At 35.5% G+C, this 22560-nt stretch overlaps 1 protein-coding gene across 4 annotated transcripts in view; it reads right to left on the minus strand.

Moving 5' to 3' along the window:
• The window catches only part of RAB28 (RAB28, member RAS oncogene family), a 248291-nt gene extending 230280 nt beyond the window's left edge, over window positions 1-18011 (minus strand). For 3 of the 4 annotated variants that reach the window (XR_012516808.1, XM_039468497.2, XM_074395900.1), the window contains exons 1-3: window positions 17721-18011; window positions 13061-13157; window positions 7957-8045 (exon numbers count right to left, since the gene is read on the minus strand). Coding sequence is in view for 3 of the 4 variants with exons in the window: in XM_039468497.2 (XP_039324431.1) it covers window positions 7957-8045; window positions 13061-13157; window positions 17721-17795 (261 nt within the window). In the remaining variant the exon portion in view is untranslated. The remainder of the gene's footprint in view (window positions 1-7956; window positions 8046-13060; window positions 13158-17720) is intronic. The other variant, XM_039468496.1, reaches the window with a different exon arrangement.
• Between the last annotated feature and the right edge of the window lie 4549 nt (window positions 18012-22560).

Below are 22560 nucleotides of genomic sequence, written 5' to 3' on the forward strand. Positions count from 1 at the left end.
TGAAATATCAGAAGAAGAGAGAATCAAGCTTAGAAAGTATCTGACTGAAGTAATAGTCAACAAGAAATTGACAAAATTAATTAGACACCAAACCCAATATTTAGGAATCTCAGCCAGGTGCGGTGGCTCATGCCTATAATCCCAGCATTTTGGGAAGCTGAGGCTGGCAGATCACCTGAGGTCGGGAGTTCAATACAAGCCTGACCAACATTGAGAAATCCCTTCTCTACTAAAAATACAAAATTAGCCAGGTGGGGTGGTGCATGCCTGTAATCCCAGCAACATGGGAGGCTAAGGCAGCAGAATCACTCGAACCCAGGAGGCGGAGGTTGCAGTGAGTCGAGAACACGCCATTGCACTACAGCCTAGGAAACAGGAGTGAAAACTCCATCTCAAAAAAAAAAAGAAAGAGAGAGAGAGAGAGTGGACCAGTGGTTGCAGAGGCTAGGGGTTGGGGAAAACAGTCAAAGGGTACAGAATCTCAGACAGTAGATACAAAATTTTTTTTTGAGAACTAATGCACAGTGTAGTTAAAAGTTAAGAGTAAATTTCAAACGTTCTCAACTTAAAAATTATAAGTACTTGAGATAATGGATATGTTAATTGGCTTGAATTAATTATTCTACATTGTATTCATAAATCATAACATCACTCTGTACTCCATATATATAAACAATTATAAATTGTCAGTTTACAATAAAATTTAAATTTTTTAATAAAATCATACTAAATGTAAAAAAAAGAGTGAGTGAATATAAGAAAAGGAAAAAAATGAAGATAACATATCAATTTTTTTATTGTTAGTTAATATAAAATACGACTGTTTAAAGTAATAATAATGTACTGGATGATTATATCATATAGATAAGTGAGATGAATGACAGCCATGCCATAAGGACAAAAAAGATGAACTGAGATATTCTGAGGTACCTGCACTACACATGAAGCAATATAGCATCACTTAACACTGAACTTAGTTTAAAATGTTGCCAGGCGCGGTGGCTCAAGCCTGTAATCCCAGCACTTTGGGAGGCCGAGGCGGGTGGATCACGAGGTCAAGAGATCAAGACCATCCTGGTCAACATGGTGAAACCCCGTCTCTACTAAAAATACAAAAAATTAGCTGGGCGTGGTGGCACGTGCTTGTAATCCCAGCTACTCGGGAGGCTGAGGCAGGAGAATTGCCTGAACCCAGGAGGCGGAGGTTGCGGTGAGCCGAGATCGCACCATTGCACTCCAGCCTGGGTAACAAGAGCGAAACTCTGTCTCAAAAAAAAAAAAAAAAAAAATGTATATTGCAAACTCTAGAACAATCACTAAGAAAAAATTTTAAGTATGTTGATATGCTAAAACAGGAGAGAAAATATTCAAATAAAACCAGAGAAAGCAGAAAACGAGGATAAGAAACAAAGAACATGTGCAAAGAACATGACAGATGTTAACCCAACTGTATCAATAATGCCAATGGTCTAAATACACAAATTAAAAGACTGTCAAAGGAGATGAGAAAATAAGACTCAACTATATGTTGCCTACAGAAAATTCACCTTACATATCTTTATATGTTAACACAGACAGGTTAACAGTAAAGGGACAGAAAAGCAACATGAAAACATTAATGAAAAGAAAGCTGTAGTAGTTATAAAATTTGAGAAAAAGCAGACTTCAAATATGGAAAATTATCGAGTTTAAAGACTGACATAATGAAAAAGTCGGTCCTCCAAGAAGACATAACAATCCTCTCTATATATGCACCTAATAACAGGGCATCAAAATATATGAAGCCAAAACTGATAGAACTGTAAGGAGTTCCAAATCTGCACATCCACTATTACAGCTAAAGACTTTAATACCCTTTTTTCATTATTTGATACATCAAGCAAACAGAAAATCAGTAAGGGTATAGCTGATCTGAACAACACTGACAATCAACTTCATCTAATTGACATTTATAGAATACTGTATTCATTAGAACACACACTATTCCCTAGCTCTGATAAAACATTCACCAAGATAAACTACATTCTGGGCCATAAAATATATCTTAACATGTTTGTAAAAATAGAAATCACACAATGCATGCTTTCAAACTATAACCAGAAATCAGTAACAGTAAAATGGCTTCATATAGTCAAAGTATATGAAGATTAAACAACATATCCTAAATAACACATGCATCAAAGAAGTCTCAAAATTAATTTTAATATAGTTTGAACCAAAAAAAAAAAAAAATGCAACCTACCAAAATTTGTAGAATACAGCAAAAGCAGTGCTTAGGAAAAGTGTTTCGCATTGAATGCATGTATTAGTAAAGAAGAAAAACTGATAATCTAAGCTTCCGCTATAGGAAACTAGAGGAAAAAGAGTAATTTCAGTCTAAAGCAAGCAGAACAAAGTAATTAAAAATTAGAGAAGAAATCATTGAAAATGAAGAGGAAAACAACAGAGAAAATCAACAAAGCCAAAAGCTGTTTTATAAAAAAGATCAAGAAAAAACTGACAAGCCTCTAGCCAGGCTAACCAAAAACAAAGGGAGAGAGAGAAAAGATACATATTATCAAGGTAAACAAATTAAGGATCATTAACTACTGATCCCATAGACATCAAAAAGATAGTATGAACAACTTTGTGACCACAAACTTGATAATATAAATTAAATGGACCAAATCTTTAAAAGACACACATTACCAAAACTATTGATTCTCAGGGCCTCTACTCAGCAGCAGCCTCAAATCCAGACCTCTAAGTACTCACCTCTTCAGGAGCCATAACACAGGCACCCTCAAATCCCTAAGTCTCTCACCACATCAATCAATCCAGAAGTCTTCTGACCCCTTCCAGAAAACTGAAAACTATCAGAATATTCCAAGCTACAAGAAAGTACAACTCCCTCAGACACGCAATACATTTTACAATCTACTTGGGAACTTCTGGATCTAATTTTCTTGGCAATCTTATGGTCATCTAAATCTATCTCCATGTCTCACATCCAAATAACTTTTGTCATCAACCACATAGCTGACATTTATCTCTCTACTACGTCATCATCCCCATACCGCCCTTTCCTTTCACTTCCCAATTTACCCTTCAGCTGCTGTTCTTCTTCTGAAACCTTTTACATGACCTTTGGAAATCAGATTTCAAGTTTAATAAATCCCTCTTCAACAAGTTTCCTTCATTTTATGCCTTAACTGCCTTCCCCCAACTTTAATTGCAAGAAGATACTATCATCCTTCTTTCTGTAAAATTCAATAGTTTTAGTAAATATTATGTTAGTTTAGTACTTTGTTTTCATCTATTTCACTTACCACCATCTCTAATAAACATGATGACTGAGTAAATCAAATGGATACCATTTTCAAGGTAATAATCAACATAAATTTTTTTTTACTTAGAGATAGGGTCTTGCTCTGTCACCCAGGCTGGAATGCAGTGACGGCTCACCGCAGCCTCGAACTCCTGGGCTCAAATAATCCTCCCATGTCAGTCTCCCTGGTAGCTAGGACTACAGGCTTGTACTACAGGACCCAGCTGATTTTTTAAATTGTTTGTAGAGACCAGGGTCTCACTATGTTGCTCAGGCTGGTCTTCTGATCCTGGACATGAATAACTGTGCTCTCTTGGCCCCCAAAAGCACTGGGATTACAGGAATGAGCCACTGGTCCGGCAGTGACAGAAGTTTTTAAAGAACAAACACTGATGCCAACACGTAACAGTCTTGTAAAGTATTGCATAGATTTAGTTCTTCAATGTAACACATACTAAACACAATGCACATACTATTTAACCTTCTCCAAAATGAAAAGTTCTCCCATTCCCAAAATGCAGGTTATTTTTTTTCTCCCTGATATGCAGGACAAATAATCTATTTTAGTTTTTTAATTACATATAGAAATGAATTAAACCATACAGATTATACAGTAGCCAGAACATATATCTTGTTTTATAAGTACAACCTGTATGAAACACTAATGCAAAAAAAGTCAGTTATAAGTTGGCAAATATCCAACTAAAAAACTTACAATAAAAGAGAGCAGAAGGTCTTGGAGAGTCCAGTTTTGAGATGTGCTCTGTCCCTGTCAGGTAGGCACCAAATCCTTTTGTTGGTATTTAAAAGGCAGGCTCATCTGTGTGGGGTCACTGGTATACAACAGAAGTTATGTTCTACCTCACAAGTGACTACACTTCACTGAGTTTATGCTCAGTGAGTCAGTGTTTGCAAACCACTTAGATTCCAGGACAGAAAGACCTACAAAAACAAAACATCCAGTCCTTCTCTGAGGTTTGTTATTAGCCTCTGTTAGCCACAGGTTACAGGGCACTAAACACTATGTACTGTGTGTTTGCTCCTAACCACTATGAAAAATTGCCTATAACATCTTTCTAACGACTCCTAGAAATTTTTAAGTTAATTTAAAATCTGGAAATTTAACTGGGACGTATTTCAATTCTTAGAACTAGTTCTTGTCAAAATACCTCACTAATTCTTTTTTGGGTGTCAATTCAATTTGATTTTCGCCAACACTTTCAATAGACTATTGCTAACATTTAATGTTGCTGGGGGAAAGGAGGCTGAAGAGGGCAAAATAATCAGTTTTATTTGGACCCAAGTTAACTTCCAGCCTACAAATAAGCTTCTTACAGATGTTGAGAAATGCTTTAAAGAAACAGATTGACTAGTTTAATTGCACAGACATATATAATTCTTTCTACATACAATACAGAAGTTAGAGAAACTAAAACAAAACCCTAAATAACACATTAAACTGATATCCTGAAAAGGCTTGTGTCAACATATCTGTGAAAGATTTCTGTCCTGTAGCATATGTACCAAAATCCAAAGTATTTACGAGATAGGCAATATAAAGCATCTGTAACTCTGGAAGCAATATAAATCTACTTTGAAGAATAATTATATGATATAAAGTTATTGACCTTATTAAAATGCTAATAGAATGTTTTTGAAAGCACTGTTTTTGAAAAGTAACATTTTCTCCAATTTACAGTAGTAAGTAATAAGTCACAGCTTCTCTGGCCTGGATATAGAATTTAAAAATCATTTAACAAAATAGACCACCAGTCAATGTACTTTCTGTACTTAACACAGCATTTATTCGGAATTTCTAGGAAGCAGAAAAAAGTTACTACATTACCATCAATTTTTTTTTTCTTTATAAACTGATTCTGGCTCTTTCACCCAGGCTGGAGTAGAGTGCCGTGATCATAGCTCACTCTAGCCCCAAACTCCTGGGCTCACGTGATCCTCCCATGTCAGCCTTTCAAGTAGGTGGGACTACAGGTTGCCTGCCACCACACCCTATAATCAATTTTTGACAATTCATTTCATCATCTCAGAATTCCTAGTTTTATCAGACAATTTCCTAGAAACATTCATTAATTTCTCAGAAATACTGTACTACATTGTTGTTTAATAAAAAGACAGTACATGCTTGTAACAGTCACAGCAATTGTAAAGTGTAAACGATATAACGCAACACCAAAAGAGAAGGTCAATATGTACCTTCAAGATAGAAACCTTATATGACAAGTCCTGAGAAATGTAAGATTCACTTTCTCCTAAGAAATAAATTAGCTTAAAAAATAATGAAGACATTTTACTAAACTTAGAGACTTTCAAAAAGATGGAAATTCTTGAAATTTCTACAAATGTTCCCATTAATGTCTTCTGATTATCAGCAGCTTTAGAATAACCTAAAATATATACTGTCAACAACTGACTTAAGGAAATGGTCACAAAATATTGTGAGTGTACTAAATGATACTGTTTATATAATTTATTTTTTATTTGTTTTGTTTTTTAGAGATGGAGTGTCACTTGTCACCTGGGCTGAAGTGCAGTGGTATGATCACAGCTTACTGCAACCTCAAAATCCTGGGATCAAGTGATCCTCCCACCTGTGCCTACCAATTAGCTAAGATTACAGGCACAAGCCACTGCACCAAGCTGATTATACACTTTAGAATGGTTAACTTTATAATACTCAAATTTTAAATCAATATTTTTATATAATAGTAATAAATTTTAAATAATTTAAATAAATTAGATAATAAATTTTTAAATGATTTGAAGTAAGGCAGAATTAACAGAATCCAACACATGGGCATTATATTCCCCTAATTTTTAAGTGAAGAAAAATATATTAATTGAATTATATATTATTATTTATCCTGAAATGCATAAAGTCCTCCTGTTCTCCGCTAACTCTAGTTATACCTATAAATCATAAAAGTCTGTTCTATTTGACACCAAGAGTCAAATATCATTAGACGTTAGACCAAATCTTCATTTTTTAAAAATCCTATATGTGGCCTTGAAGGTCGATTTTATAGAACAAAGATAAAAGAGTGTTATTTTCCCGTTTTATCAACCACATGAATGAAACAAGAACTGTGGCTTCCCACAAATCTTGGTCCGGCAAGTTTTCTCTATCTTAGTATTCACTTTAATCAGTTTAAAACAGGAAAATAAATTAAACAACAAAAAAGCCAGACACAAAATTCTGAAATGTACTTTTTAAGAAAAAAATGAACATGCATAAAATATCAAGTCATTTGACCACAGATGAAAATGTTATAAATGTGGACAGAAAAAGTTTGCAGGAGACAAAGAACAATGTATAAAAGATAAGAAAAAGTTTTAAGAGCCAAATCTCTCTATCAGCAATGCAAAAATCAAAACTCTAGGGCCTTTATATGTAATTCAGAACCATATTAGCCTCTATAGCCATATTCTCCTTCTCTGAGTATTTTACAGAATAAATCAGAATCTATTTTTCATCTAATAGGCAATGGTATTTGACAAGAACCAAACTTTGTACAGCAGAGTGCTTAACATACTATAACTCCATCCTATATATTCATTTATTATGAGCAACATGGTTCTACATAACCAAGTTATATTTGTCCCACTTAAAATACCAAACTGCAATAAAGAGCTAACTAAAAATTTTGAGTATTATCTCTATGTCTCCAGATGATGTGGAAGATACACACTAATTAAAAGTAGAGGGAAAAAAGCAAAAATAATAGCACATCAAATGTTACATACAGAGCTCAGTAAGCACCATGTACTTTATATTCAGCTATATAGCATATTTTCCACTTAATCAGATGATTACTTTCAATGGCATTACTGCATTTCTAAAGTCTCACTTAATAAAAAGCAATCTGCCAAATATTAAAAAGAATTCTTCACTGAACATGCTCAGAGAGAAATGATTAACTTTTTAAAGTATATTACTACCCTGCATATTTTCTATTTGTATAACTTTATTTAAAATCTTATAAATTATATTAATATAAGCTCATGGTGAATATAAGCTCATGTTGCCAAAGAATTTTTATGTAATTATTCAGGTCATTTTTCTTGCTCTACATGGATTTTCTTTTGAAAATAAAGCATTATCATAGTAAATTATTGTACATGTGTCACATATACACTGTCATATTTAGTTATCTGATAGAAAATATTGACATGTCTTTTAAATCTGAAAAATTATCAGTATTTAGACCAATTCATTGCACAAAAATACAGACATACAGATTTGCCTTTTAGTCCTTGCAACTTAAATGAAGTTATATTTTCACCCCTGTATTTTTCATTTAGTTTATTTGAAAGTAGTCACTATAACCAAAACAGCTAATAAATATCAAAATATCATTTATCATTGCATTTACTGAACTGCTAACAATAACATCTAGTAATATAAATAACATATGAAAGCTGTTAAGAGTTCTCCTGTTCCCTCACCCAAATCATTCCAAACAATCTTGAGAGAATGCAACCAAAGGACTACACAAATATAAAATCAGTCTCTCTACATATCAGGTAAAAAATTAGAATGTATGTGTGTGCGTGCATTTGGGTGTAGATCTGCATGTGTGCTTGTAAGGGGTATACTTTCAATAATGGAATAATCAGAATTCATAACATACCTGTGCTCCATAGATATATTTATCCAACATTTTGCCTCCTATTGTCTGCCCTCCTATATCCCAAATTTGAAGGGTAACATTCAAGTTTCCTAAAATATAAAAAATGAATATAAAAATAAGACCACCAAAAAATTAAGTAACAATACAACAACTCACACAGTATCACAGAACACTAAGTCACAATAAGAAACTCTGAGCCCAATTTGTCTTTATTTGCAGGCTCCAATGATATTTGGATTGTGAAAACAATGTCAAAAAAATCATAGTAGAGAATCCAGTTTCATCCTTTTACGCCATTTCCATGAAACCATATTTACAATCACCTTCAAAACAAAAGAAAATAAAGTAAGCATTAATTTACAAATTTAAGCCTTAGAATGCTTTTCTTAGAGAATAGAATAAAGCACATGTCATGAATCAAGAAAAGTACTTTGAAAATAAAAACTGAAGCTTATATTCTCAACCATCCAATCACAAATATAAATTTTGCTGTAGGTTCTAAACTCTATGGGTTCTAAAACTCATAGACTAATAGCAAACTACAAAAATGAACACATAATTTCAGCTCAAATGAATGAACCTCTTTATGTGATTGACAGCTACTATACGATATGGCAAACATAGTCCAAAAATTACATTTTCAAATTTAACCTACAAAATAAACACATTTGATAGCCCTATTCAGAATAAATGTAGGCTACATACCATGCATATAAATATTACAATGCATTTAAACCTGTTCAAAGCATTTCCATTTAAACAAACGATGCATACTTCCAAGCATTCATAAAATAGTGTAACTAATCATCTTTCCTATACAAGCACTATTAAAGCATTCTAAAAGGCAATTTTTAAAATCCTTTATGAATTTTGTAAAATATTTTGTTGATACAAAAATTTATGAGATAAGCTATTCACTCTTCTCAATGCAATTGATGAGTACACTACAAAAGCCAAACTATGCTTTTTAGTTTAACATTGTAAACTATTCACCTCATAAAACTAATGCAGTTTTCTCCAGAGTATCAATTAGCACTTTCTGAATGATTTTCAAATCACAAGAAAATAAAATAAAAGCTTAGAAACTAGAAAATGATCTCACTTCAAAAAAAAAAGATTATAAAGATATAAATGTATATGCCAACATAAAACACTAAAATCAGAGACTGTTAGTCATACCACTTAACTATGCAACTGAAAAGAAAAAGGCATTGGATTAACCAGCACAGTTTTCTAAATTTTGGTGGGTTTCTATAAATCTTTCCATTATTTAAACTTAGGTTGTTCTATCTGCCACGGTGCAGAAGATTTCCATGAGGAACTTCCATTAGCATTAATGAGAGCTACGGTTTTATCATCAACATCATTCCCACAGACTCTCACTTTCAACACACGGAGTGATGATCAAAATGTTCTTAAAGCCCTAGGAAATCGAAAACCAAAATATCAGACTAAGATTTGTCCAAAAATTTGTGCAAATCGATTTCTTAAAAATCATTTTTTTTAGATTCAAGGCTGAAATAATTCTTCTATAATGTTGTCTCATATTAAGCAGATGAGAAAGAAGAAAGAAGTACACATCACTAAGAAGCATATAAAATAGTTTCAGAAACTCCTAGATAAACAGGCAGTAGTCTATTCATTTTACTTGCACAACTCTTTAGAGTTATTTATTTACTTCAAAAGACAGTGCTTAACAATACTAACTTTTGCAGATTAAGATTTTAGGCAATATTTAGTAAGTACTAAAAGGTATTTAATCCTATTTTTTCAGAGCCAATAATCCTTATTGCTTAACTTCACATCAAGAAATATAAAGCTTTTTTCTTTCCTTTAAGTTCTGGTATTCAGATCCTATCTGAATTAGGTGTTGTGAACACTCTGACTATAATAATAGGAACATGATCTTCATTACATGTTTTCAAATTCTGACTACAATCATATCAAGACCGTAAGTCATCTATCCACCCACTTGTCTCTCAACTAAGAGGTTCATATTCATGTGTTGAGAATACTTTTTAAATGCATGCCTTTCCAAATAAATCCTGTTGTTCTGTTTGCCTGGCTTTTTAAAATATAAATTCTAGTGACTCAGAAATAGAAATAGCTGTGAATTACTGATAATCCACTAACATAGAATGCTAACAAAAAAATTACTATATTTACAGCTTCAACAAATTATATAACTTCATATATATCTAGAAATATATTTTTAACTTCACATTTGAATTTTAGGAGTATTAACACATAAAACTAAAAATAAAATGTGGAGTCTGCATTTGAGGAACAAAATCACATGAGGCTATGATTCAAATAAATACTCATTTTTGTCTTTGCAGGCATAAACTTATGAATTCTCCTAGTACATTTTCAAGATGACATACCTATAAAGCTATATAAGAATATTCAAATAATAAAATTTTGTTTAAATCAAGAATCTAATACAAATTTCTAACTAGTAAAGAACATCAAGAAAATTGTCAGAAATTTAATCCCAAACACAAAATGCTGCAAAATTCCTGTTCCTCTGTGAGAAATAACATGTAACTAGGAGAAAAATAAAATAAATGAGGTGACAAAGCACAGGTAAGTTGCTTTTGGTATGAATTAAAGCCACCAAGAGGATTCAAGAGTGACCTTGTAAAAGTACACTTGGTGCCTTGGTTAACCTTACTTAAAGTGCTGCACAGTCAAGATGGAACTAAAAACACAAGTCTGCCCACTTCTTGTACTAAAGACTTAGAAATCTTTTTCACAGTAGAACGCTGTTTACTGGACTGTACCCACAAGCTTCCTGAAAGTATTTTGACTAAGGCTCTTAAGAAGCTCTATCAGCAGAATCTCTGACAAACAGATACACTATTTTAAGCAGTAAAATCTGCACAGTGGTTGCATCCAGACTATACAGCATACCAGATCATGAAATATACTAAAATGGACAAGTATATGCAAAGTAATGATCTTGAAAACTTGCAAGAAGAGAATGTAAATAGATGGACAGGAGGTTTACGCCCCCAACAATCTAACTGGTCAGAGGACTCAGTAGACTACTAACAAATATTAGATTCACCTACTATGCTATAAATTCAATAAAGCTACCTGTAATGTTTTATTCAGCAAATAACATATTAATCATGCTACATTTGACACTAAAATAAATTTAAAGTATATAAAGGATAATTACAAAGCTTGTAATTTATTCACCTTATTTCTTAATATACCTATTAATTATATAAAAATAAAATATATAAAAAAACTTTTCCTACTGAAATTTCTACTGTAAGTTTGGATTTATTAAACAGCATAAAACCAACTGCTTTTAAAAATACAGAACTTTTTTTCTGGAACTTTGCCATCAGAATAAAACTTAATTAGGAAAACTATACATTCATTAAAAGTAAACATGCCATAATGTCATTTTTTAACCTAAGTACTGTCTAAGTCCAAAATATTATACTATAAATCTGGATTTCAAGAATATCAAATATTTTTTACAAAGTATTCAAAATTTATAAATTCGTAGTGCTGTGCCACAGGTCAGAAATCATCACATATATCGCCTATATAAAATGTCTAAAACCAGGCTTTGTTTTTAATATTTGAGTAAGTATTTGTCTATTTAAGCTTTTCAACTAAAAAATGAGAAATATTAGAAGTACGAGACAAAAAGTTGGTGGTTTTTCAAATTAGGCATCAAAACAAAATAGCTATTAATGAAATACCATATTGAGGTTCTCTGTGTACAACTGGCATTTGTGAAAAAAAAATGCTACAAAAAATAAGCTTCCAGAATCTATATTATGTGATTTGTGTATGTATTTGGCTATTGACTACTGTTAAGTATTCTGAATGCAGCATAGATTATCCATAAGAGTGAGAATAATAAAATTAAAATGACATTTTCCGTTTTGGAGACATTAAAAGAAAATACAAATGAAACAAAGTTCGCATATGTTTCTCCTTAAACCTCTTGCTGAACAATAACTCAGTAATGGAAAAATTGGAATTATTTTTTTTCCTCATGGGATATCTCCCCATCTATTTTTCATTGGTAGCCAAATACAAACCATCACAAAGTATAACTGAGGACATTACTAAGGAGATAAGAAGAATACCTCCATTACCAAGAATTTTCATTAGCTACTCTAAAACTTTCATGGGGAGTTGTCTGATAGATGGAGTGTCTGAGAGGTTAACATATTTCAATAATAATTGGAATTTATTAAACCCCTTCCCACTATATCACTCACATTTCAGTACATGAATCAGACATTACATGTGCAACCATTTTCTCCAAATGTGCTTCCTCACAGAAGAGAGGGATGGATGGTTTATAAAGTCAATCAAGATAAACTGCTTTTAATAAAATACTTTAAACATATAATTTAACCATTGAAATTGAAAGGACAGCATTTTAAAGCCCCAATTGTTCAGAAGCTAACTTAAAACATAAACCACTCTTTCTTTGTATTATTTCATCGTATTTCCCACAAAATGTGCTGCAACTGGCATCTAAATAGTTTCTTTGCATGGTGAAGTGAAACATCTTGAATGCTCAAACTGTATTTTTATGAGTGCCCAGGGACCCTAAATTTTAGTGGTCTATTAAATGCCAGCAATTTCATGCTGCCTTGCATAAAACAGCATTCACATATTAGAGCACAGAAGTTCCATAGCTACATTATACTTCTGTTCCAACTTTTAAACAAAAAACTAAAGCAGAGGCAAATCAAAATAATATTTTAAAAAATAATCCTTCCCAATCTTTTCACATTTTGTTAATACAATATCTGTTGACAAATGTATAGCACTTAATTTTTTAAAAGCTTTTCAGAATTTTATAAGCAATGATTGTTTATCCTCAAAACGTGTATAGTAGCCAAAAACAGGGAAGGAGTGGGAGAGTATATAAACTTTTTCTCACACCCATGGACAGTGTGCCTATAAGATAGATTGTGATGAAAGTTAATCTCCCTAAGATAAATTTATTGATTACATATATTTTCACGTAGAAGCAGCCCCAACATCTTACACATTTCTGCCTTATGCCACTTATTGTAAGATTTTTTATAATCTTCTACATTAAGACTTTTTAGTCTCTTACCTGGCAATGTTATCCTTCTCAAAAAGAAGTCCAGTCCTATAGTTTGTTTGTACCGTTTCCCAAAAGTTTCTTGAGCAAAACACGTAGCTAAGGAGGTCTAAAAAATGGATATACAGAATATCCAAATTAATTCATTAAATAAATATAAACATAAGACCACTACTAAATAGCATTGAGCAATCTTAACATGTATACTCCAATTAATTCAACAAGCAACTTTAAGCAGTTCTAATCAGTTACAAGAGGAGGAGAGACTTAATACCACCAGGTAAATTTCACTTGCCAGCAGCTATCAGTAGGGACAACAAACTAATGAGTTAGACCCCTTTAAATCCACTGCTGTCAAGATCCTTTTCCTTACTGAAAATCAGAATTTGAGAATTATCAACAGAAAAAACTTAAAAAATAATAATAGTCATTAAATATTTGAATTATTTAAAAATGTAACTAAAGATCTTATATAACTTAGATCAGTTTCTGAGGTTAAATATTCAGCTAATAAAAAGGATTAATTAATGAGGGAGAAATCTGCTTACAGAATTTTTCTTTTTCCACAAGAAAATCATAGTGTCTAATTTTCTCTATTTTTAAAGATGTTAAGTAAAAACGACCCTAAAGAATGACTGTGACGATATGTATATTTTAAATAAAGAAGCTGGTATTTTTAAGATTAACATAAAGCAGGCAAAAAGAGTATTTTCCATCCAAGAACCATAATGCCAAGAAGTCACAAGCTATTATAACCAAAATAGATACACACTTTTTTTTTACACTTATTTTTTAAATAAAAACTCAAAGTTTTATTCAAAAACTCTGGATTTTTCTTTTTAGAGTAGCAGTTCTTATCAAAGCAAAAGAATAATTATTCGAGTAACAACTGAATAACAATAACTCAACAAGTTCTTAAACATTTTAAATGCACTACTTTTATTTATAAACTTCCTCCAAAACAAAGAGAAAGGTAACTTCACTAAGCTTTATGTTCTTCAAGACAGATTCCCTACATTAAGAGAAAATAGCTCTTTTTTAATTTTAAACATTAAAATTACATGTCAACTCTTAAAATAATGAAAACTAAGATAAAATTTCCAAGATAGCTCATTACAGTTTATTATGGCATAGGTAGTACAACAGTGTAAAAGAAAATTTGGTCAAACTTCAATTCCTTTTAGCCAGATAATCTAAAATTCCGTTTACACAGAACCATATTTTTCACCCAAATGGCAATTTGGACAATGTAACTCCAAATATTTTTGTGTTTAAATATCCAGCATTTGTAATAAATTTCTAAGATAACTGGCCGAGTATTTATTGAGCACTGCCATATGAAGGGTATTCTGCTAGACATCTAGAAATAAACATAGTTGTTATATTTTTGATACATGTAACAATATCAAAATTGAAAGATCAGAATTGAAAAGATAGGTATTTCCTTTTACAGATTTTTGTTTCTCATTTACACTATATTATTCTACTGAGCTTATCTAACTTAGACCACAAACCATCTTTGAAGAGGTTCAGAATTCTAGAAAAAAATAACTGTCACTACTCATACTATTGCAGGTATTTTAAAATATTTAATATACTGATGGTTGAAATATTCAAAGGTCAAACAGAAACTGAAGGCATGTGTAATATCCACGTTATGTTGAGATAATTTTTCACTTTAATTAAAGAATGTCAAAGTTCAGTACTTTCATATTAAGGAATATTCAGAAAAATTCTTAATTTCTTTTCTTGAAAAAGTGACTTCCAGATTTTGAAAGCCCTTTCTTTCATACTTTTGAGGCAAACATAAAGCTAGGATTTTCAATTGGAATCAAGTATAAACTCTCAAAAATACAGGTTATTGGGAACATACAGAATATTAAAATAAGTTCTTATATCATCTCCTGATATCTTGCTATAAAAACTGAACAGAGAATCAACTGAATCAGTGGGGGACACTTTCTCTTCAATTATCTAGACTTCACGCCTTCTTTCACATTCAATAATTTCGCAAGTCACTATATAAATACCCTTTTTAATTACAGGTTTGAAGTGAACAACTACCTCCCATATAAGAAATATTTTCATCTGAATCTTTACATTTTTTGATTTGGAAAATTTATACTAACAATTTTTTAACCATGCTACATTTACTAACACCGAAAAGACAGAAAAAGGAATATTTTGCCTCAAAAAGCTCTTAAGAGATTATATAATAAAGAAAATATATGAATCAGAAAAGGAAAGAAATAGAAACACGTGAACTGGAGGGAGGAGCTAAATTTATCTTGGAGAAACTGGTAAGTCATCATCTCAATACTCTACTGCATCTGTCAATGTGTTAAAAAAATATGCTCAGAGTTAGAATGAGCAGGAAAAACATATATTAGAAAAAACATCCAAGAGTTAATTCAGGATACAAATAAGAATGAAAGAGAGGCTGAGTTCACAAAAGAAAAGGACAATAAGGAAAAAGAATGGGAATGTTGGTGGCTGCCAATTATTTGAGAACCGAAAAGGGTATGGAGAAAAAAAAGTTCTCGATTTAAGAATAATGAAAGGAGGTTAGGTGTCAGAAATTTGTGTCAGGAAATTCCTGGCAGAAAAAGCTGTTAGTGTTTTAAAATAAGTTATTTCGTCAACGTGATGAAGATTAAGTCAGAGCATCATAAAAAATATTGCTGTTAACTTTTGAAGCAGAATGATAATACTAATTATTATCATTCTGGAAGTGAAATTATTATCTAATAATACTAATTATTATCATTCTGGAAGTGAATTATTATCACATGGAAGTGAAAAAATTATGCTGTCCTATACTAGAAAAAATTTTAAACAGAGATGAAAAACCATAATCATTCACACTAAGTAAGCAACAAAGGAAAAACATGTATGATAGGCTAAATAAAAACCTCAGACACAAAATTATGAACAAATTTTAACTAATATATGTACAATAAATATTGTTAGAGAAATGAACAAAAGTTTAAAGCATTATGATAGCATATAGGATAACTAGTAATTTTTTTGTCTTTTTACACATGTATTATGTTAGCGGTTGTTATCATTTTAAATGGGAAATAAGATCAGTCATGAATTGAATGCAGTAAAATTTAAGAGGCAAAACCTCAGGCAATCTTCAAAAGAAAATCTAAATGAGAAAACTATAAAAATCTAACCAACTTTTTACTGAATAAAGGTGTTAGAAACAATGCTGATCTGTAAAAATTCATTTTCATTGGAAAAGTTTACCAAGTATACAAAAATCCATATACTTCATAAGGAAAAGTTACCCCAAGTTGCTTTCTTCCCGCAACGTTTAAAGGCAATCGTAGCATATTGTTTTCCTCAGCTTTAAAAATCTGTAACAAAGGACCCAAGACAACAAGAAAGAAATAACAGAATACTCCAAGTTTTGCATATGAAATTTTACATCTTTCCCAGGGGACCTCGAGACTCAAATATCAGAACCAAAGGCAGAAATAGGATAGCTGTGCAGTGCCAACTGCCAGGGAGGATGCAAAGAGAAGTCGTCAGCAGAGAAGCCGGGGTCTACACTGCGACCAGCAGCAGGGAAATGTGAAGCCTTAGAAGAAATATGAACCTGGGTTTCTTTATAGACTATGGTTAGGATAACGCAGAGGAGTAGAGGGGAAATAAACTTTAGCAATATTCCCAGAAAGTGTTGGCGCCTTTGACAGAAGCATAGGTAGGAAGGCATCAGGGTAGAGGCTCTTCACTTTATGTGTTGGGCTGGGGATCACAGACCCCTCTGAGATTTTATGGATCCTCTCCCCAAAGCAAGCACCGGGCAGTGTTTACTCCCATTTCAGGAGTTCCACAACGTTGGGGTAAGAAACGCTGCCAAGGAGATAATAAGACTGCCGCTGCCTGATATTCTCACGCCCGCACTCATTCATTCGACCAGGGACCCCTTTTGTCACGCGGGCACCTCTACCCTCAGCATCCTGCCCATAACGGGAGCTCCATAAACACTTGTTGACTGACTAATTGTACCGAGTGCTGAGCTGGAAACAGAAGTGACGAACAGGTATGATACTGAAATAGCAACTCACGTGTATTCAGTGGACACTGTGCTCTAAAAGGTTTTATGTGCATTTTCATATTTAATACGTATTTTCACATTTCCCCTTTTGCGGCGGCCCCTTTCAATACCCATCTTACAGATGAAGCGCAAAATGGTTAGCCATTTACCCTCCAATGACCCGACGACTAAATGGCGGAGCCCCAATTCTCCCCCGGGGAATGCTGATTCCGGAGCCACCCTCCTGGGAGCTGCCGGTGCAGCGGAAGCATCAGAAACCGTACAGGGAGTGGGAAGGGAGGAGCAAGTCAGAGGGGCTAAGATGCCTCGGCAGGTCCCCGCCAGTCCTGAGAGGCGGCAAGGTGAAAGGCTGGCCCGAGTCCTGCAGGAGTTCGCAGTCCAGGCGGGGAGCCGGGAAGTGACTTTCGTTTAAGGGGGAGCCGGACAGCTCTCGTCGGCCTCCACCAACAGCCCACTTCGTGTCCGGCCGCAGGCCACGGCCAGACGGGCCCGGGCCTACAAGCCCGGGGACTCGGGGTAGTGAGGCGACGCTGGGCGGCGGGGAGGAGGCCGGGGGGCGCCCGGGTTCCTGCAGGCCCGAGACGGCGGGCCCGCTCGAGGACTGACCTTCCCGGAGGCGCCGTCCCCCAGCAAGACGATTTTCAGTTGCCGGTCCTGGCTCTCCTCCTCGGAGTCCGACATGGTGTTCCAGGAACCAGGCCCGCCCCCCGGGGTGGAGGGGAGTAAGGGAAGGAGGAAGGCTCCGGGGGCGGGGGAGAGGAGGAAGGGAGGTAGTGGCGGCAGGACCCCCGCCCCGGTGTCTCCGCGCCCGCAGGAGGGATCCGAGAAGAATCACTCGCCAGGCGCCATCTTGCCCGCCTCCCCTCCCGCGGCGCTCGCCCCCGCCCCCCCGCGCGCGCACGTCGGGAGCGCGCCCCCGCCTGCGCGCCAACCCGCGCCGACCAGAGGCCTCCCTGGCGAGCCGAACCACTTGGGGACCTGGACTCGGGGGGGGCACATTTCGGCAGGAGAGGTGAGTCACTGCCTTGCCCTTGAGGAGGTAGTTGGTTAGAAGAAGAAAAGAAATGTTCTTTCACATTAAGGAGAGAAAATGGAAGCAGAGAAGGTTTCCGGCGTTCCATCGCATTCCCTTTTCTCTTCCCTCTTGAGATGATCCCTGAAGGGAATGGTTCAGCCTGACGGGGTGGGGCAGTGACGCCTGGGCGGTGCAGTGACGCCTGGGCGGTGCGCCAGGGTTGCCTGGCAGCCGGGAGTTCGCGGACCGGCGGCGGGGCGGGGCCTGTCTCCGGGCACCCCGGATCCCCGCGGCCGGGCGGAGCGCTCCAGGGAGGAACCCTGAAAAACCGGAGCTGAGAAGAGGGTCGGAGAAGGGGACGACTGCTAAGGGCCGAAGCTGCGGGGAAGCCACAGTAGCGTCCGTGGGTACAGTGGAGCTCTCGCGCTGCTTATTTCGGCCTAATTCTCGTTTCCTCCTCTGAACCCCAGGCTCCCATGGTTCGTTCCTCAGAAGCTATTGAGCACAAACCTCCTGACACCCCATCTTTGCCCTAGGGCAGCAGTTATCATAAAGTGTGATCTAGGGACCACTGGGGGTCCCGATGACCTCAGAACAATTTTCATGGTAATACACCTCGTCTGCCTTCCTCAGGTTCCTTCTCGCACTAGTCTGCCGTTTCTGGAGGATACGCTTTGTGTGGGACGTCGTCACTGGCCGCTAAGGGAGCTTGCGTTTGTTGTTTTTAAACATTTCTCAGTTTTCATTTCAATGCAGTAATGATAGGTGTAAGCCAATAAACATAAGTTTTTTGGAGGTCACAGTCATTCTTTTAACAGTATGGAGAGGCCCTGAGTCCAGGTAATTTAAGACCTGCTGCCCTGAATAATCTCAGTCCGGGAGTGTAGGTAAAGGGCATAAATGAAAATTACAATATAGTGAGAGAAATTCAAAAATCATCTGTTCTGCTATGTTTGTTGCATTGTTAATCACTTTAAATTTATTATTACTTTTACTCCTTATAGGAATTACAAAGTGTAATTATCCCCATTTTGCAGATGAAAAATCTTAAGTTACAGAATGCTTAGCCCAGAGGCAGTAGTCTTAGAGAGCATGTGAACATTAGAACAGGAAAGCAGAACAGTGTAAAGAAATGCCCAGACCTGGAGGCAACACTGGAATTTAATCACGGGTTTACTAGATACGTGTCCTTGAGCCTCAGTTTGTTCATCTGTAAAACGGACTACTGCCTTTGTAGGATTGAAAATTAATGAAATGATCGGTATAAAGCAGCATAGAGAGTACAATGCCTGGTGTGTAGTAAGCACTCAGTATTAAACAGTGTAATTATCACCTCATCGTCATCATTAAATGATGGTTCATGTTGGAAGCATTACTCCTTTCGAGCTAATTTACCTTACACAAGTGTCTTATGTAGAGCCTCAGTCTCTTCATCTTCAGATAGGGCTGGTCCACAGTTATAGGTAACCAGTTAAGTATTAGTACCCAATTCTTTCCCCAGTCCCCCACCACCATTGCCACCACCAATTTTCTATTCACCAGATTTGTTCACGAGAAATAGAAGAAAGAGGATACGTACTTGTCAGGCTTAACCCCTTCTTGTCCATAAGGGCAGTTAAAATGCAAGAAAATTGCTCTTCCACTCTTCCTTACATGGCTATGTGATCCACCCAACAAATGACACAGAAGACAGTGTCCTTTGGAAGACATTTGTAGAAGAAACCTACTCCATCGTTGAAAACAAAAAAAAGGAAAAGAAAAAAGGAGAGACACAGGAGAGCCCTCCTCCTCCCTTCCTTTGCTGTCATTATTGGGTAAAAACAGGATTTTCAGAACTACTACACTTTCTTCAGCCTATCTTCTAGGTTTCTTGATATGGGAAATAATAAGGTACTTTGGTGATATATTCTGCTCCTTACAAACAAAAAAATTCCAAATGACATAACTACTTTGGCCAAAAACTACATGTAGCTGAACTCATAGGCCTGATTTTCACGTGTGGTTTTATATGGATGGAAATCTAGAAGAAAACTTCTCATTTTCCACTCACCAATTTCTGAGATGACTGCTTTGATTGAGAGATGACAACATTCATTTGGATATGGGTATATCAATAGGATGGTGGTGTTATATAAAACAAGAAGTCAGTTGCATTGTTTTAGTGATCATATTTTACACATATGGCAAGTTTCTGGGTTTAAAGTTAGAATTTGAAGACATAGAGCCATTTTGGTAAAGAAAAAGAAAAAAAAAAACTCTCTGTGAGGAGGACTATGTTAGCATTCAGAGCTTACAGTATGATACTCTGATACGCTAAAGAAAAATAGAGCTGATCCACCAAAAAGAAAATGTCTTTGTGGATTCTCTTGTACAATGCCCTTAACAAGTTCAAAAATTAGAGGAATGGTCTTCAGTGGTTGTAAAACTAATAGACAAAAGGTTTATAAAAAGAATTCTAGAGTTCTATAAAAAATATTTTATAGCATCTCTAAGATAATTATTCAAACTTTATTTGAATACATCCACATTCAAATAGTTTGTTCCTTTATGAAACAACCCAGGCTGTAGATGGATAGGCCTGTTTATTAAAATATTATCTCTGATGATGAGCCAAAGCATATCACTATAAATTACAGCTAATGGTAATAGGTGTATCTTTCTCAATGACACAAAAACTCCCCATTCCACAGGAAGATGATCAAAGTGATTCCTTAATACTTAGTGACTGCTAGACATGGTGGCTCATACCTGTGATTCCAGAACTTTGGGAGGCCAAGGCGAGAGGGTTACTTGAGCCCTGGAGTTCATGACCAGCCTGGGCAACACTGGGAGATCCTGTCTCTACAAAAACTTTAAAAAACAAAAATTAGCCTGGCATAGTGGTGGGCACCTGTGGTCTCAGCTGCTCGGGAGGGTGAGGTAGGAAGATCACTAGAGCCTGGGAGGTCAAGGCTGCAGTGAATGGTGATCGTGCCACTGCACTCCAGTGTGGATAACAGGGTGAGATCCTGTCTCAAAAAAAAAAAAATTTAAGTAATTAAATTTACAGATATTTAGTGACTGCTCACTGTGTACCAGGCATTCTTGTTCACAACTCATCTAAGTACTGAAGACACAGAAGTGAACAAAACATACAAAGGCTCTGTTCCCATGGAATTTACATTCTGGTAGAGGGATGTAGTAGGCTGAATAATAGCCACATAAAGGTATCAGGTCCTAATCCTTGGAACCTGTAAATGTTACCTTATTTGGAAAAGCATCTTTCAGATGTGATTAAGTTAAAGATTTTGAGATGGGAAGATTATGTGGGTTATTTGGTGGGCCCTCAATGCAATCAACATGTTTCCTTGTGAGAGAGTATTGGAAGATTTGGCCCAGCCATAAAAGGAGAAGGCAGTATAACCACAGAAACAGAAACTAGAATGATGCAGCCACTAGCCAAGGAATGTGGGCAGCCACTAGTAGCTGGAAGAGGCAAAAAACAAATTCTGGAGCTTCTAGAGGTAGCCTAACCCTGCTGACATTTTGATTTTAGTGCAGTGACACTGATTGAGGACTTCTGGCCTCGAGAACTGTGAGAGAATAAATTTATGTTGTTTTAAGTTACCAAGTTAATGGAAATTTTTTACAATAGGTACAGGTAACTAATAATAAGGGCAAACAGATATTTAGTAAATCATCAAGACAGTTTCAGATTCTGGTACATTTAAAAAGATAGTAAAACAGGTAACAAATGTAATAGAGTAAGAATATCTTAACATTATTATTCATCACTATTAAAAGTGGGAAAATGGTAAATGAATTGGGGAATAAACTGATTTCAGAAACTACTATTCTCTGACATCTTCTTAACAAATCCAGTGTCATCCATCAGTTTTCTTCATCTTTGTGCAATATTTCACAATTTTGAAGGTGTAGATCCTGGAACTAATGTCTGAGTAAGGCTAAATAGTGGTCATGCTCCCAGGTAGTCCACTTGGTATTTCTATATTTCTATGCTTCTCCTGAAAAACTAAGAAAAGTATAGAAGTGATCCCTAGAATTAATTGGTTTGTTAAACTCCTTGAGGAAAATATTTTTTAAAATAAGGCTTTCTTCCTAAAATTCCCTTCTCTCATGGGTTTTATGTATATCTACGTAGATATACATGTGTATGTTGTATGTTTAACCACAATCTAAATCAAAATATAGAAGAATTCAGAATCCCAGCAGACTCTCTCTTGCCATCTCTAACTTATTACCTCCTCAAAGATTACTATTATGATCTCTACCCTTGTAAATTAGTTTTACCTGTTGTGAACTTCGTACAAATAGATTACAGGTAGTATGTTCTCTTTGGCATCCAGCTACTTTCACTCTAAAGTATCCTATGAAAGTCATCCATGTTATGTGCATCAGAAGTATATATTTTCTATTACCACATACCATTCT

This window comes from Saimiri boliviensis, chromosome 3 (genome assembly GCF_048565385.1).
Source record: "Saimiri boliviensis isolate mSaiBol1 chromosome 3, mSaiBol1.pri, whole genome shotgun sequence".
In the NCBI taxonomy this organism is placed as follows: domain Eukaryota; kingdom Metazoa; phylum Chordata; class Mammalia; order Primates; family Cebidae; genus Saimiri; species Saimiri boliviensis.